This window comes from Drosophila obscura, unplaced genomic scaffold, assembly GCF_018151105.1.
Source record: "Drosophila obscura isolate BZ-5 IFL unplaced genomic scaffold, ASM1815110v1 contig_1, whole genome shotgun sequence".
NCBI classification, from domain to species: domain Eukaryota; kingdom Metazoa; phylum Arthropoda; class Insecta; order Diptera; family Drosophilidae; genus Drosophila; species Drosophila obscura.
Window position 1 is genome coordinate 6,429,454 of NW_024542679.1, and position 15,322 is coordinate 6,444,775.

The following is a 15,322-nucleotide window of genomic DNA, read 5'->3' on the forward strand; positions in this document are numbered from 1 at the left end:
CATTGTCGGCCAGAAGCCGAAACGGAGTCAATGCACATGCCCCCTTTTTGTATTTGACCCAGTTCCAAATACTTTTCACGCTCATATTTACTTCAAAACCGAACCCCACACGCATTTCAGGGTCACTCACTAAAAGTATTTTCGTTTCATTTTATTTTTTTGCAATATTTTGTCCCTCTCCTGATGTCGTCAGATATTTAAACTATTTCTGGTTTTCGAGCATTTAAAATATGCTTTTCCTTTTGTTGTTTTTTTCAAGTGTATCTAAATCTTGTTTGTATCTTTTTTTATATGCGTCTATATGTCTGCTTAATGTTAATTAATGTCTAGCTGGGGACTCTACGTTACGTTCCACGCAAACATATTTTTTAGAGACTCACATTTTTTAGCTCAATATTTATTTGGGTAAAAAGAAAAGAGAGAATTCTTTTGCAAGAATTACTAAAGAAATTCCTGAAAATTTCACAGAATGAAGAACTTGAAGACTTGCTTAATTTAAAGAGATTATAAATTCAAATAAAGATGAATTATTGGGAACTTTTTAAAATGTTTTTTCGATCAATGTAATGAGAGATGCGGATAATTTTAAAACCATAATACCAGAATATAATCAAAAAATCCTACATAGAATATTAAAATTCACATTGAAATTCACTTCCAAAATTGGCGAAATGTTTTAAATAGCATTATATTGCTCTGCTATATGTAAAAGAAAAAACCTTTCCCAAAAATGTTTCCCAAAGATCATTAACCCTCTCAACATTTAAACGAATTTTTACAGAAATAATCATCTACGGATTGCCATTAATCTATGTGAAAGTCTCATTAAAGCAGACTGAATTGTTTCACTGTCTGGGCCAAATAATTTTTCATAATTTAATGAGACAAAAATTACGAGAAATCTCATAAAAAGACCCTGATATTATATAGCTATTGAGTGTACTCGTACGTGTTTCCTCCGAACCCGAACAACCTGTCACTTTTTAACACTTGCTCTCCCATGTCGCCAAAATAACAAATTGTATTCTTTTCGATTGTTATTTTTGGGGATTTTCTGTGAGAGAAAAAATATATATTTGCGTTGACGGAAGTGCGCGTGTCGGCGCGACGCCATTTAAGCCAAAAAAAAAAATATGCTATATGGCTATATAATGTGTATAAAAAAAGTGGAGAGAGAAAAAATGTACAAATGCATTAATATTTCATTGGCGTTTGGAACGCGCAAAATGGGTGACGCCCTCCAGTCGCGGTATTTGGCAAAGTTCGATGTTGAAACCTGACTTGAATATCGAATGAATTTGGCGGCACTTGATTTCCCTATATAGCAAATTACAATATCTTCCCAAACAGTAGCCACAGCTACACTGTCTGTGTATCTGTGTATCTATAGGGAATAAATAAACCAGTCGGCCATCAACTAAATGCCTCGGCCCTGTGGCCTGCATAAACAATTTGACGTCAATCCGATTGAATATAAAGGTCTGCCTCTAGAGGCAGAGAATCGGCCAAAAATCCAAATGAAGCTAATGTTTTTTATTTGTTTTTCTCTTGGGAATAAATCAAAAAGCTATTAGAAATGGTCTGGAAAAGATGCAAAGATGCGTTGCCACATAAATAAAAATTTTATTTTTCTGAATGGGTTTCTTTTAGATTTTACTTATGGGTTAAGGCTCTGCCTCTCTGTAGATTGAGTCTTTACACAAAGAGTGATACAACCCCTGGGTGGAAGTGTAGGAAAAACACTCAAAAGAAATGCAGTGCCAAAGGGCGGCTTTTGGCAAACAAAAGCAAAATGCTTGCTTGTGGCATGCAACATTGAAAAATAAATAGGCAGAGAGAGCACAAGAATATTTAGCCGGTGACCCTTAAAAAGCAATATTTGACATTTGTGCTCAAAAGATACATTTTATGAGTGCGGCAAAAAGCAAAAAAAAAAAAAAAACAACTAGAGGACAAAAGCTATGAGAAATGACAGGAATTGGGTAGAGATCTTATGTGGAAGTAAGACGATTTTTTTGAAAGAGTTCTGGCAGATATTGAGAGAGAAAAGTTGGAGTTTCCGGTGAAATAAAGTGAAAGAAAGAACAAATACTTCTCTGAAACCAATAAAAGCAAGTAATGTCTTGTCTCTACCAGAAAACATATAGTTCCACGTATGACTGAATTCCAATTCAAATACCAACAATTTCTCATAAGTTTTTTTGACATTTTCAATGCTTCTAGAATGATATACTGCACTCTGCATTTTCATCAACCAACTCATCAGCAGCATAAAAACTTCCAAACGAAATGATTTAAAGGCATTCCCTGCAGTCATATTTGAAGCCAACAAATGATTTTAGTTGAACTTATTTTTGGTGGGAGGCCTTAATTGCCGACAAGATGATCCAAATTTAGAGATAGAGAGGAAAACTATTGGAAAATCACACACACACACACACACACACCTAGTTGGGTAGATAGATGTGGCTGGCAAATAGATACAAAATGCGTAAAAGATTCTAAGCAAATGGAATAGATACAGATACAAAAACTGATTCATAATGAAAGCGGCACAGCCACACCTCTCTTTTGGGGGAAATCTATACAGTGTATATCGCTCTCTGTGTGTACTGATGTAATCTTGAACAGAAAAACGGATGTTTACATAGTCAAGCACCGCTGGTACTTACACTTATGGCGCGTACAGTTGGGCATTTATATGCTGATGTGGATGTGGAGCTGCTTTTATCATTCCAGAACTAAAAGTTAGTCGCTCTTCGGTTGCGATTTCTACCTTTCTTTTGTGGCTTTTGTTTAGGCCGCTCACGTTGTCACAGAAACACACGACGACGACGACCACGACGACGCGCAAAGAGGAGCGACAGGGGGGTGTGTTAAGGTGTGGACGGTTGACCAGCGGAGTGGGTTAAGGTATAGGGTTGGGGGATTGGGATAGGACCCAAAGTATGTTAGAAAGTAAAACGCGCGAAACAACAGAAACTATTGATTACTGCGGCACAAAACACAACACTCTCCCACACGTCGCGACGTACAGGGCGGGGGGCACCCACTCGCGGCGTACAAGGGGGAAGGAACCGTAAAACCTCTCAAGAGCCCGCCGTCACCGGTTGAAGTTATCCCAGAGTTGGAAGTCGACTTTTTCTGTTGGTGTTGTGACAGGTCCCGCCGCCGACGCTGTTTGCACGTTTCGTAGACAATCCAATTAGCGATACGAGAGACCCACACCAGACAGACCGAAGATAAAACCGTTTAAATCAGTTTAAATATTACTTCCTTTCTATGATATTTCCCCAAAAAAGAAGGCACAAAATATATATGAAAAAATCCACCAAACGGGCGCGCAGGAAACGGGCAACGAGAACACCCCGGACGACGGGAGACGAGGCGATGATAGCGAGGCGCACGGGAAGACAACTAAAGCAAAACTGAACGGAAAGACCAATCCGTAACGGAATCACAACCAAATAGCCAAAGAAAAATGGGAGCTTTTCCACTCAGAACACACAGAAAACACTCGGGGGGCGAGGGAAAAGCGCAAAGGAAAATGCTATTTTTGCCCAACAGAAAAAACCGACTCAAAGCAGATGAAAATTTGTAGAGGAATTGAAAGAGTTAAAGAGGAAGGGTGCCTGGCATGGCGCGCCGGCGTCCCTCAGAATGAAAGTGAAAACTGTGTGTGTGTTGCGGGCGGGAAAAATCTTGGAAAATTAACTTGTGACGTGGGGCGCACACTCACCTTGACATTCGACAGCTGGGAAATCTATGCCGGGCATCAACAGCTGTTTAGATAGCATCCAAGTCCTTTCCATTGAAATATCCTTCCAAAATGATCCAACTCGAACAATTTCCATATCCAAAATTTCCTTCGATTTGTAATAATTTCCCCACACTTTTTACATATTCACTTTACACACACACACAAACAACACCGCAGCGATAAACAGTTGCATTTACCGGTTGACAAAAAATGGGCGGGGGGGAACCGAAAACCACGTTTTGTTGTTGCCGCAAAAAATCGTATGTGCCGCCAGGCAAAACTTAAAGCGAAAAACTTACCTATAAATGGCTGATTAATTGAACCCTGAGCACCTAGTAAACCCTACACTAAAACACTTAATTACATCATTTGAATTATTAATAACTATAACACACACACACACTCATGGCACGAGGGTTAACAAATTGGCGCGCCGCAAATTGTTCCAATGGGAATTTCGTTTGGTTTCGGATTGAAAGTGGACCGCACGCCGCGTAAAATCTGCAACGGCTGATCTGCATAGGCACAATTATATACTATATATTAAATCGATGTTGTTTTGGACCAGTATTTATTTAATTAAACGAATTAAACATAAGAACTTCCGATTTGTTTGTTTGGGCAGCTTTAGTGTTGTGTAAATTGCCGGTCAAACATATGACACACATAGTGCGGTGTTGTATACCAGCTAAAAACAGCGCGATACTATCAAAATATAACGACATATCGATGACATTGATCTATCGCACAATTGTAAAGTCTATATCGATGGCAGCCCTGGGTAAAACGCATTTTGGGTAAAACGTGAGAATTTATTTGAATTTTCCAGCAAAGAACACAGCGAATATAAGCCAAAAATGGCCCGTTCTGAGGTGGAGACCAAACCGAAGCCCAAGGGCAAGAAGCGCAAGCACGAGAAAGCCGCTGCTGCTTCAAACAACAGCAGCGACGACGAGGTGGCCAACAAAAGTTTGATCGTGGAGCCAGACGAACAGGCAGCGCCAACAGCAGGTATGTGGCCCATTCTATACCAGAACAACTTGTATTTACTTTACAAATCTATTCAGGCAAGCGAAAACTTAAGGAAGATGCAGCCTTGGTCAAGCAAAAGCGCATTAAAAAGTCAGAAGTAGACGGCGAAGAGGAGGAGATTAGTCCCCGAAAGGCAGCCAAACGCAAGCAGCGCGAGGAGCTGGCTGCCATCAAAGAGAAACGCAGCAAGGCAACAGAGGGTGACGATGCTGAGGAAAACGAGGAGAGCCTGCCCACAGATGCACAACTGCAAGAGGCCTCGAAGCCGGAGAATACCAAAGCCATTGTCACCGTGCGCCAGAAGAAGAAACAGAAGCATCAGCAGCGTCTCGAGGCCCAAAAGGATCAGAGCTCCAACAAGGAGGCCAAACGCAATGAGGAGTACCTGCTGCAGTGGAAGAACTCCCGGGCGGAGTGGAAATTCGTGAAGCTACGCCAGATATCCATACAGCAGACGGCCTTCGACGAGGAGAAGCTGTCCGGTGAGCTTTGGGACATAGCCCTGGAGTATTTGGCCAGCAGCCAGGGTGCAGCGCGTGCCAAGATCAGCAAACTGGCCGAAGAGATCATCGAAAAGCTGGACAAAGAGGGCGAAAAGCTGGAGGACGAAACGGAACGCCAGAAACTGATCGAATCCACACGCTATCAGCGTGCCCGTGATCTACTGCAGAGCTTCGATTGACGCGCGCTACCAATACCAACTATTGTTAATGTTTTTCTATAGAGTTTAATAATAATAATAAAAAAAAAGTCTCTTTCTACAAGTCCACGTAGGCCAAGAGCTTGTCCAGTTGATCCACGCGCTGCTGCAGCAGCTCCTGTTGCGCCTCCGCCAACTTGAGCTTCGACAGCTGCTCCTCTTGCAGCAGAAAGTGCTGCATGAAGAGGCGAATGCTTTGCTTGAACTGCTGCAGCTTGGAGTTCTTGGCAATGCGCTCGAACGCCTGCTGCAGCTCACGCTCATCGCTGGACAGTAGCAGCTTCACCATGATCTCGCGCATAAAGTAAAAGCTAAGCCTCTCCAGCTGCATAAAGTCCACCACTTTGAGCACAGACAACTGCAGGCCCGCGGACAGAATCAGTTGCTGTAGGAAGCTCGCCAGATTGCGGATCTGTGGCTTCGATAGCGATTCAATGTCGTTGATGCGATCCCAGGCGGCAAACTGGAAAGCCAGCTGATACTTTCGATTGTACTGACAGAATTTGAGGGCCAAGTGCGCGTAGTAGGGATTCGCTCGGCGTTCGTTGAGGGCACAATGTATGATCACATAGGCCACCGCACGCTGATCCTTTAGCGACAGATGCAGAATCTTCTCGAAGGCATCCACATAGTCGGCGGCACTCATGATGATGCAAAAGATATTGCGCCGCTCGGCCGTGTTCATTTGCTGCTTTTTGGCCAGCTCCAGCAGTTGATCGGCAAAGCCCGCAGAGGACTGCGACTGCTGGTTCGACTTCTGTTTGGCTGCTGCCGTGCCCATTTCGTTGAGGTTCCCCGTCCAAGCGGAGCCCACAATCCACCACTTGCCCACCTTGTCGGCGCGCAGCAGATCCTCTAAGGTAATGTTGAGCGTCACCACATAGCGATCGTTCTTGAGCATGGCCTTCAGACGCTTGCGCAGACTCTCCGCCAGCTCGGGATCGTATTGGGGCAGCTTGCTCATGTTGTTGTTCTTCACGGCATTCAGTATGTCCACCATGAAGCGCAGGCGGGGATTCTCCTTGAGTTCGAGCGGTGCGGCGGCAATCTTTGCCTGAACATTCTGCATCATGGTCTTGAAGGCCAACGGATCGTCCTTGCGCAGGCGAAAGCCAATCGACTGGAAGATCAGCAGCAGGCACTCGACCGTCTTCTCGCACAAATTGTCGGCGAGGCGGCCAATCAGCTCCATCAGCAGACTCAGCTCGTAGATCTTGAAGATGTACATGTAGCAGAGCAGCAGCACAATGTTGTTCAGCTGCTTGTCCTCCACTGGCCGGCTGGCTAGATCCCTCACATGCCCATCGAAGAGCTCCACAAAGGTCTGTAGAAAGTGTGCGCCAATCTCGCTGCCAATTTGGGCGTGCAAATACGCCAGCAGCACCATATGCTCCTGCACCATGCGCTCCTGCGTGCGTGTCGTGCCGAGCAGCGCCTCCTGCAGCAGCCTCGTGAGCGTTTCGTTCATGTTGTAGCGGGAGTTCTTCATGTAGAGCGCCTCAATGCCAGCGGCAATCTTGTGCAGATTCGCCTCGGACAAGCGATTCAGCAGCCCTTTGCATTGTTTGAGCAGGCGTGCCAGAATTTCGGCCTGCTGTTCGTTGCTGCCAGCACTGGCGGCGGCCATCAGGGCGCGCTGATGCGGCGGTATGTACTTCTGGCCGCCGGCTGAGGCCTCTTGCTCGTTGGGATCGGCCAGAATGTTTCCATCGGCATCGCGTTTGCGGCCATAGATGTCCTCCTTGACTGTGGGAAGGATAAAGAGGGGATTTAATGGGCAGTTTTGGGGAACCCTTGGCGATACTTACATTTGGACGCTGGCTCGTCCTCATCCTCATCCTCTTTATCCGCTTCGCTCTCCTCTGAATCCTCCATGCCGCTATGCTCCTCTGACTCTTCGGATTCACTGTCGCCCTCTGGCATGTCCCTTTCCTCGTCTTCATCCTCGTCACTCCACATGCCCGCCTCTTCCTTCTGCTGCTGCTCCTTCATCTGGCGCTTCCTCTCCTGCTTCTCCTCCCACTTTTGCTTCTCCTCATCATCGTCCAGGCAAAAGTCCAGCAGATAATCCAAGCCATCGTTGAACATCTTGCGGACAAGGCGATTCTTGTCCTTGCTCTTGTTCAGCTTCAGTTTCTTCTCCAGCTTGGCGATCTCCAGGTCCTCCTCCTCGTTGTCCAACTTTAGCTGCTTCACCCGCTGCTTGCGCGACTTGCCCTGCAGCTCCTTCTGCTGGCGCAGCTCACGTTTGCGCACCTCCATCTCATCCTGGCGCTGGATGGCACCGCGCTGCGTCTTTGGCTGCTTTCCCAGCGGCTCGTAGGTCTCCACCTTCCGGCTGTTGGGCAGCAGGGCATCCACTTCGGCATCGCTGAAATCCGAGGCAATCGACTCGTCATCATCCCCGTCCACTTCCCCGGAGAGCAGCTGTTCCAGTGGAATCTCTTCGGGATTCACTTTCGCCTTCTTTCTCTTCTTCTTCTTGCGACCACCTTTCGACGACAGCGCTGCCGCGGCTGCCGCTTCCGCAGCGGCCACGCGCTCTGTACCGTTTGTTTTGCCCGCATGGTAGAGCCGCTTGTGGGTTTTCTTCAACTCCTGCTTCTGTTTGCGCTGCTCCTTGCGCGTGAGACGCTTTTTCATGGGCTCCTTTTTCTTTATTTTAACCATTTTCCCGTGGAATTTCCTCAGAATCACATTTAAAAATTCCGTGGGTGCAATCAGCTGTTTGGGCGTCCAGTGTTGTGGAGCATGCGCGTGCACCTGCACGCTTTATGGCATTATTTAGTGCATTTTTTTGTATAGGTAAATTTGATTTTAATTTGCATTTTATTGAATTAAAAGCAGACAAATCAACATTCAAGCCATGTCCACGCGCTGGTACCCCATCTATCAACGCGGCAATCCCCAGTTGCGGGTTTTCCTGCCCAACTTCTGGATGAAACTGGTGCGGCCGGTGGAGCCGCAGCCGCCCAATGTGGTGACATTTTCGGTGTCCACGGAAATGACGACGCACGATGTGCGGAGCTACCTGGAGAAGATCTACAAGCTGCCAGTGATAGATGTGCGCACACGCATTGCCATGGGCGAGACGAGGCGGGACCAGACCTATGGCTATATCACAAAGAAAGACGATGTGAAATACGCTTATGTAACGCTGGTGGGTGCCACATGCGGCATCTCCGTGGGGCCAGCAGACACACGCTAATTGTTTCTCTTCATCTTGCAGCCCAAAACGGAGGTATTCACCTTTCCCGAGCTGTTCGAAGCGAAGGCCGAGAAGCAGGAGAAGGAGGATAAATCGATGGACGAGTCCAAGGATGGTTTCCGCAAGTTTCTCGATCGCAACAAAAAGCGTCCCGGCACGCCCGGCTGGTACTCCATTTAGACGCATTTCGTTTTAGGCTTAGGATTTAAGCTATTTGTTGTTGTTGTTGCAACGATGAATTAATAAACATTTATTTCGAAAGTCCAAGGAAAAATATTTGATGTAACGTGAAGCTCAGCTCCATTGTTTGTCCACTCGCAACCTTTGGGCTTACTTCTTGGACTCCTTGACAGCGGAGGCGACCCATGCGCGGATTTTGTCCTCGTCCTGGAGTCCAATCATGCGCTTGATCTCCTTGCCATTCTGCATGACCACCAGAACGGGCACCGCGCCCACATCGTAGTCGAGGGCCAGCTCGCTGTGCTCATCGATGTCAACTTTGGCCAGTTTAATGGAGCCTGCATTTTCGCCCACAATATTCTCAATGCGCGGCGTCAGCAGCTTGCAGGGATTGCACCAGCTTGGGGAGGGGGCGGAAAGAGGAGACTTTAGATTTATGGCACTGCGAAATGAAATCCAATCCCCATCCCATCCCACACACTCACGTTGCGAAAAAGTCCACAATCACCGGAGTCTGGCTGTTCTTCACCTTTTTGTCGAAATCCTCGGCACTCTGCACTTTAAATATCTCCCGCTGCTGCGACGACACGGACAGTGGACGTCGCATCTGCTGTCCATGGATGAGTTGACGCGTGCTGCGTCCCAGGCTGTTTACCAATTGGCGCTGCATGTTTTTCTTTTTGGAGCAGAAATGTTACGAGAATTGATTGCCAAATGACAAAAACAACAGCGGCCAGCTGATTGGCGTGGCGTTGCCACAGAGTTTGTTTTTGGTAGGTGTGTGCACACTGCAGCAATAGAGATGAGCGTACAAGTTGTTGTTGTTGTCAAATTCACGGTGTAATCATTTTATGTGAATAATTTTGAATTTTTAAGTCAATTTTAGTAAATTTAGATAATTATTAAACATGTCATAGTTTCCTGTCTCATATGACAGTTTGCAAGTGACGTTTGATTTGACATCAAATTAACAACCTTCTTGATGTTATTTGTTTGTAAGTGAAATATTTGCCAGGCACTTAAATTATTCACTCGTATCACTGTTTGCCAAAGCGTGACTTTATGCGCATCTCTAATTTTAGGATTTTTCTCTAAATTCAAAAGTGTGCACACACCCGCTCAGTGGCTCTCAGTGGCAGCCACTTCTTTTTTTGTGAAATATTTTTGTTTGTCGTAATATTCGGAGAACCATTGCGTTTTCAACTAAATTCAGGTATCAGTTCCGCTCTTAGAGCCTCTCGTCGGTCAGGTGACCGCCGCCACTACCAAGTGAAACAGTAGCCACCAAAAATTAGCTGCGCAAAACTAAACACACACAACCAATCCAATCCACTCCAACGCAACGCAACGTCGTCGTCGTCCAATTAGCGGAGCGGACCCCTCGTTAAAACTGCGCTGTGCAAATGGCCGTTGGCACTTGTCGGACGGGGGAATATACTAGACACTAGGATAAACGATGGACGATCTGTCGCAGGGCGACATATGTCGCGTGTGCCGCTGCGAGGCGCAGCCGGATCGGCCGCTCTTCTATCCATGCATCTGCACGGGCAGCATCAAGTACATCCACCAGGACTGCCTGATGCAGTGGATGCGCTACTCGCACAAGGAGTACTGCGAGCTGTGCGGCCATCGGTTCAGCTTTCAGCCCATCTATGCCCCGGATATGCCGCGCGTGCTGCCCGTCAAGGATGTGCTGGTGGGTCTGATGTCCGCCGTGCTGGAGGGCGCCCGCTGCTGGCTCCACTACTCGCTGGTGGGGCTCGCCTGGTTCGGACTGGTGCCGCTCTCCGCCTACCGCACCTATCGCTATCTGTTCCGGGCCAACTCCTTTGACATGATCCTCTCGCTGCCGTTCGACATCTTCTCCATGGACAATCTGCCGTCGGATGCGTTTCGTGGCTGCTTCGTCGTCACCTGCACGCTGCTCTCCTTCATTGGCCTCGTCTGGCTGCGGGAGCAGATCCTGCATGGCGGCGGACCCGATTGGCTGGAACGCGACGATGCCCCAGCGGCCGCTCAACCCGCTGCTGCTGCTGCTGCGGCGGCCGCTCCAGCTCAGGCGGCAGCCGCTCCGGCCGATGCGGCAGCGGCAGCGGCTGCTGCTGCCGCCGCCCAGGATGACAACAACAATGGAGAGGCGCCGCAGGATGTGCCCATGGACAATGCAGCACCCGCTCCGGCGGATAACGAAGGCGATGCCCACGGCGCAGCCGGAGATCCGGCAAATGCAGCTGCAGCTGCAGCTGCCGCCGGGAATGCGGGCGAAGCCGAGGCCGATGAACAGAACTGGAACCCCATGGAGTGGGATCGGGCAGCCGAGGAGCTCACCTGGGAGCGCCTGCTGGGACTGGACGGGTCGCTGGTGTTTCTGGAGCACGTCTTCTGGATCATTTCGCTCAACACGATGTTCATCTTTACGTTCGCCTTCTGTCCGTATTGCGTGGGCAACTTCATACTGAGCTCGATGGACCTGCTGCAGCCGGAGAAGCCACTGCTGCACTTCCATGGCCTGATCACGACCCTCTTTGGCTACTGCTGCATCGGTCTGACGCTGGTGGTGCTGCACTTTCTGGCCCGCATCTTTCGCATGCGTCGCGTCTGCTGGTTCATCGGCCTCTGCTACATTGTGGTGAAGGTCTCGCTGCTCTCTGTGGTGGAGATTGGCGTGCTGCCGCTCGTCTGTGGCTGGTGGCTGGACATTTGCTCGCTGCCACTGCTCGATGCCAGCCTAAAGGATCGCAAGGCGAGCTTCAAGGCGGCACCGGGCACCTCACTCTTCATCCACTGGATGTTTGGCATGGTCTATGTCTACTACTTTGCCGCGTTCATCTCGCTGCTGCGCGAGGTGCTGCGTCCGGGCGTCCTCTGGATCTTTCGCAATGTCAACGATCCCGATTTCAGTCCCATTCAGGAGATGATCCATGTGCCCATTGTGCGGCACATTCGTCGCCTGGTGGCCTCCGCCATGATCTTTGGCTTTGCTGTCCTGCTGATGCTCTGGCTGCCCATTCGCATTTTACAGGTGGCCTGGCCCAATTTCCTGCCCTATGCCCTGAGTGGAGATGCGGAGGTCAATGATTTGAGTCTACAGCTGTTGCTGCTGCAGGTGAGTCCGCTCCGCATCCCCCCCTCTTAGAATGCCATTTAATCCCCTGTCTCTGTCTGTATTATAGATTGTCCTGCCCGGATTCTTTGAGCAAACCCAAACGCGCATCTGGATGAAGGGTGTGCTGCGCATCTGGTGCACGGCCGTGTCCTGGCTTTTGGGCATACGCAGCTACCTCTTGCCGGCTCCGGAGCCCGAGCCGCCAGCCGCTGCCGAAGGCGAGGGCGAGGGCGTGGATGGGGCGGCCGTCGAGAATGCCAATCCGCATGTGGTCCCGCCACAGGCACCACCACCACCGCCGCCGCCGCCACCTGTGGATCCGTTCCCCATACATCTGCCGCGAAATCTGGCCGCCGCCCATCAGGCGATCATGCAGCGGGACGCCCCGGTGGGCTTCCAGCCGTACGAGAAGCCCACTCTCTTCGCCTTCCGCCTGTGCGCGCTGCTGACGCTGATGTGCCTGTCGATTGTCTGCGCCGCCATACTGACTCTGACGGTGCCCGTGTACATTGGCCGCCGCCTGATGGTGCTCTGGACGGGCCAGCCGGGCGAGAAGGCAGCTGCTGCTGCTGCTGCTGCACCGCCCGCGGGAGAAGGCGGCGCCGCACTGCCCGTTGTCGACGCGGAGGCGGCCAGGAAGAACGAGCGACTGCTGCGCGCCCACGAGCTGTACACCGCGGAGATTGGCGGCTACCTTTGCTGGATTGTGCTGCGAGGAGTGGCCGTGGTGGCCACCCTGCTGCCCCAGGGACGCACCGCGATTGTGAACAAACTGAAGCAGTGGGCCACCGTCACGCTGCAGTATGCCCTGCCCGTGATCACGCTGGTGGGCATTTTCGTGCTCGTTCCCCTGCTCTTCGGACTGCTGCTGGAGCTGGTGGTGGTGATACCGCTGCGCGTGCCACTGCGCAAGACGCCGATACACTTCCTGTGGCAGGACTGGGCGCTGGGCATGCTCTACACCAAGATAGCCATTGCTCTGACCCTCATGGGGCCCGAGTGGCATCTGCGGCGTGCCCTGGAGCGCGCCTACACGGACGGACTGCGAGATTTCGACCTGAAGTTCGTGATGCGCGACCTGGCCGTGCCGGTGGTGACAACCTTTGGCCTGGCCCTGGCCATACCCTATGTGATGGCGCAGATGGTGCTGCCCATGTTCTTTGTGGATCGCTATACGCGCCAGTACATCTATCGGCTGGTCTATCCCGTCAGCTTTGTCGTCGTGGGCACCATCTGTTTCGTTCTCTTCCAGATCAAGCAACTCAAGAAGCTCTATCTGTCGATCAAGGTGGACAAATACCTGGTGGGGCAGCGGCTGGTCAACTACGAGAATCGCAAGAAGCAGCAACAGCAGCAGCAGGAGGAGGAGCAGAAGGCGCGCGAGCTCAAGGAGCGCAGGGACAAGGAAAAGGAGCTGGTGGCGAACATACTGGGTGTGGATATGGCTGGTGTGCCCGAGGAGTATGCCGATCTGTACGGTGGCATTGACGAGGAGCCCGATCAGGCGGGCGTCTTTGCACGCATGCGGAGGCGCGATCAACTGCCACGCCCCGCACCGCTCGCCGATGCCAACGAGGAGCTGCTCTAATGAAGCGCCGCCGCGCTGTGTATATCTCACCAAGAGGCAGAAGAAGACGACGAAAGATCTGACAAGCAAATCTTCAATTGAAATATACGACAAATTTCCCTTTAATTTCCTGCTTTGCGTTCCAAGCCCCCCGCGCCGCACACGTTTTTTTTTCGGTTTAGTTAAACTTTCGTTATGGTTAGATTTTTATGTGTTAGCTGCAATTGTTGTTGAACCCGAGACTCGAGACTCTAGGAAGGGTCTAGGAAGGGTCTTCCCCCACCCCCCCATTGACCGTGTGTCGCTTCTAGAACCTAAGTTGTATCATACTTTAAGACATACAAGAAAGAAAAAGAAAAGAAGAAGAAAAGAAACACCTATGCATCTATTCCACTAGAGACTCCATTTTTTATAAGTAGCTAACCCCCGACATATATAGTGTAGAGTATGGCAACGCATATGGCCCCTCCCCACAACACCCATCTGGCGAAATTTCCCTTTCGAGAACCGAAACCAAAACCAAATTCAAAATAGAACAAACAAATTTAGGAAAAGAAAACGAAACATACAAAATATACCTTTAAAACAAAAAATTAATAAAAACGAACCTTTTCGAGCTAGCTTTACGAACTTGTAAAAATTATATATGTATACATAATAAATATAAATGATTTAAAATTAATTAATAAATTTAAATTTAAACTTCAACAAACAACAAAAAACGACTGTACAAGTTGGGTATGCTGTGCTGGGCTGAGGAGCCAAAAATAGAAGGTTTAACAATTAAAGGAAATTAGTAGGAAACGCCGAAAAAGGGAACCCCACTTGAAAAGACCAAAAGAGTCTGTGAAAAAGTCTTAAGAACCAGACGAAAAGAGAAAGAGAGAGCGACGAGTGGGTGAGGAAGTAATGGCAAAAAAGGGAAACAAAGGCAGAGGTAAGGCAAAGGGTAAAGCAGGGACCCGCACTCCACATAATCTTTATAAGCTGCCTAAAAAGAAAACAGAAAATAAAGTGTAAGTATAATTAATTTGATTTCCATTCCTCGCATCGTTCTGGCTTTTTAATGATCTCGTTTTTTATTGCCTCAAGGGGATTGCCAAACTCCACCGAAATTGCGTGATAAAAATCACTCCGACAAAAGGATTCCAATTAGAGCCATAAAAAACAAACAAAATTCAATGGTAATTGGAGTTGTTTTCTAATACCCGCTCTCTGGGAATACAAATATAAACTTCTAAGTTCGTTAAATATAAAATACAAATATATAAGAATAAAAATAAAAAATATAAAAATTTAAAATTGAAAAAAAACTTTTCAAAATTTTCAATTTTTATATTTTTTATTCTTATTCTTATTATTCTTAATGGGATCTGAAAAGAGAAAAATCGACAGCCCTGTTTTCGCTTTATGCGGTTTTGGTGGGTTTCTGTGTGGGTGTGTGCGATGCAAGGCTAGTACAGTCCGTCCTCCCTTTGCCTAACACTCTCTCCTATCCTCTCCTTGCCTATCCACGGCACATCAAAACAAACGCATGGTTTTGGTTTATAATTGGATTTTGATTCGTTTTGCATAAAAAGTGTGCTTATATTCCAGACGCCAGAATGATTATTCGACATGTGTGCGTGTGTGTGTGTGCGTGTGTGTCTGTGTGTTGTGTGGCTTCCAGAGGCGCCACCAGGTCCCTGACGCTCCAGTTGCCAACCGAAAAAATAGCCACAACAGCAATGACACTTAAATATATTTGCCGCTGCGATGCTGCAAATAAT

At 48.5% G+C, this 15,322-nt stretch overlaps 5 protein-coding genes across 5 annotated transcripts; 3 read left to right on the forward strand and 2 right to left on the reverse strand.

Moving 5' to 3' along the window:
* Positions 1 to 4,509: 4,509 nt before the first annotated feature.
* On the forward strand, positions 4,510 to 5,559 carry LOC111067595 (uncharacterized protein C7orf50 homolog). Its single transcript, XM_022356765.2, has 2 exons — positions 4,510 to 4,771; positions 4,828 to 5,559. The coding sequence occupies exons 1-2, from the start codon at positions 4,618 to 4,620 to the stop codon at positions 5,472 to 5,474; spliced, it is 801 nt and encodes a 266-aa protein (XP_022212457.2). The 5' UTR covers positions 4,510 to 4,617; the 3' UTR covers positions 5,475 to 5,559.
* Positions 5,512 to 8,240, reverse strand: LOC111067594 (nucleolar MIF4G domain-containing protein 1 homolog). Its single transcript, XM_022356764.2, has 2 exons — positions 7,301 to 8,240; positions 5,512 to 7,238 (listed from the first exon to the last, which is right to left on the reverse strand). The coding sequence occupies exons 1-2, from the start codon at positions 8,160 to 8,162 to the stop codon at positions 5,551 to 5,553; spliced, it is 2,550 nt and encodes an 849-aa protein (XP_022212456.2). The 5' UTR covers positions 8,163 to 8,240; the 3' UTR covers positions 5,512 to 5,550.
* A 63-nt stretch (positions 8,241 to 8,303) lies between these two features.
* LOC111067596 (39S ribosomal protein L23, mitochondrial) lies at positions 8,304 to 8,965 on the forward strand. Its single transcript, XM_022356766.2, has 2 exons — positions 8,304 to 8,652; positions 8,722 to 8,965. The coding sequence occupies exons 1-2, from the start codon at positions 8,359 to 8,361 to the stop codon at positions 8,878 to 8,880; spliced, it is 453 nt and encodes a 150-aa protein (XP_022212458.2). The 5' UTR covers positions 8,304 to 8,358; the 3' UTR covers positions 8,881 to 8,965.
* Positions 8,923 to 9,785, reverse strand: LOC111067597 (thioredoxin, mitochondrial). The gene is made up of 2 exons (XM_022356767.2): positions 9,366 to 9,785; positions 8,923 to 9,280 (listed from the first exon to the last, which is right to left on the reverse strand). The coding sequence occupies exons 1-2, from the start codon at positions 9,548 to 9,550 to the stop codon at positions 9,031 to 9,033; spliced, it is 435 nt and encodes a 144-aa protein (XP_022212459.1). The 5' UTR covers positions 9,551 to 9,785; the 3' UTR covers positions 8,923 to 9,030.
* A 153-nt stretch (positions 9,786 to 9,938) lies between these two features.
* LOC111067593 (E3 ubiquitin-protein ligase MARCHF6) lies at positions 9,939 to 13,906 on the forward strand. Its single transcript, XM_022356763.2, has 2 exons — positions 9,939 to 11,986; positions 12,054 to 13,906. Exons 1-2 carry the CDS (start codon positions 10,337 to 10,339, stop codon positions 13,572 to 13,574), a joined length of 3,171 nt encoding a protein of 1,056 aa, XP_022212455.2. The 5' UTR covers positions 9,939 to 10,336; the 3' UTR covers positions 13,575 to 13,906.
* Positions 13,907 to 15,322: the final 1,416 nt, after the last annotated feature.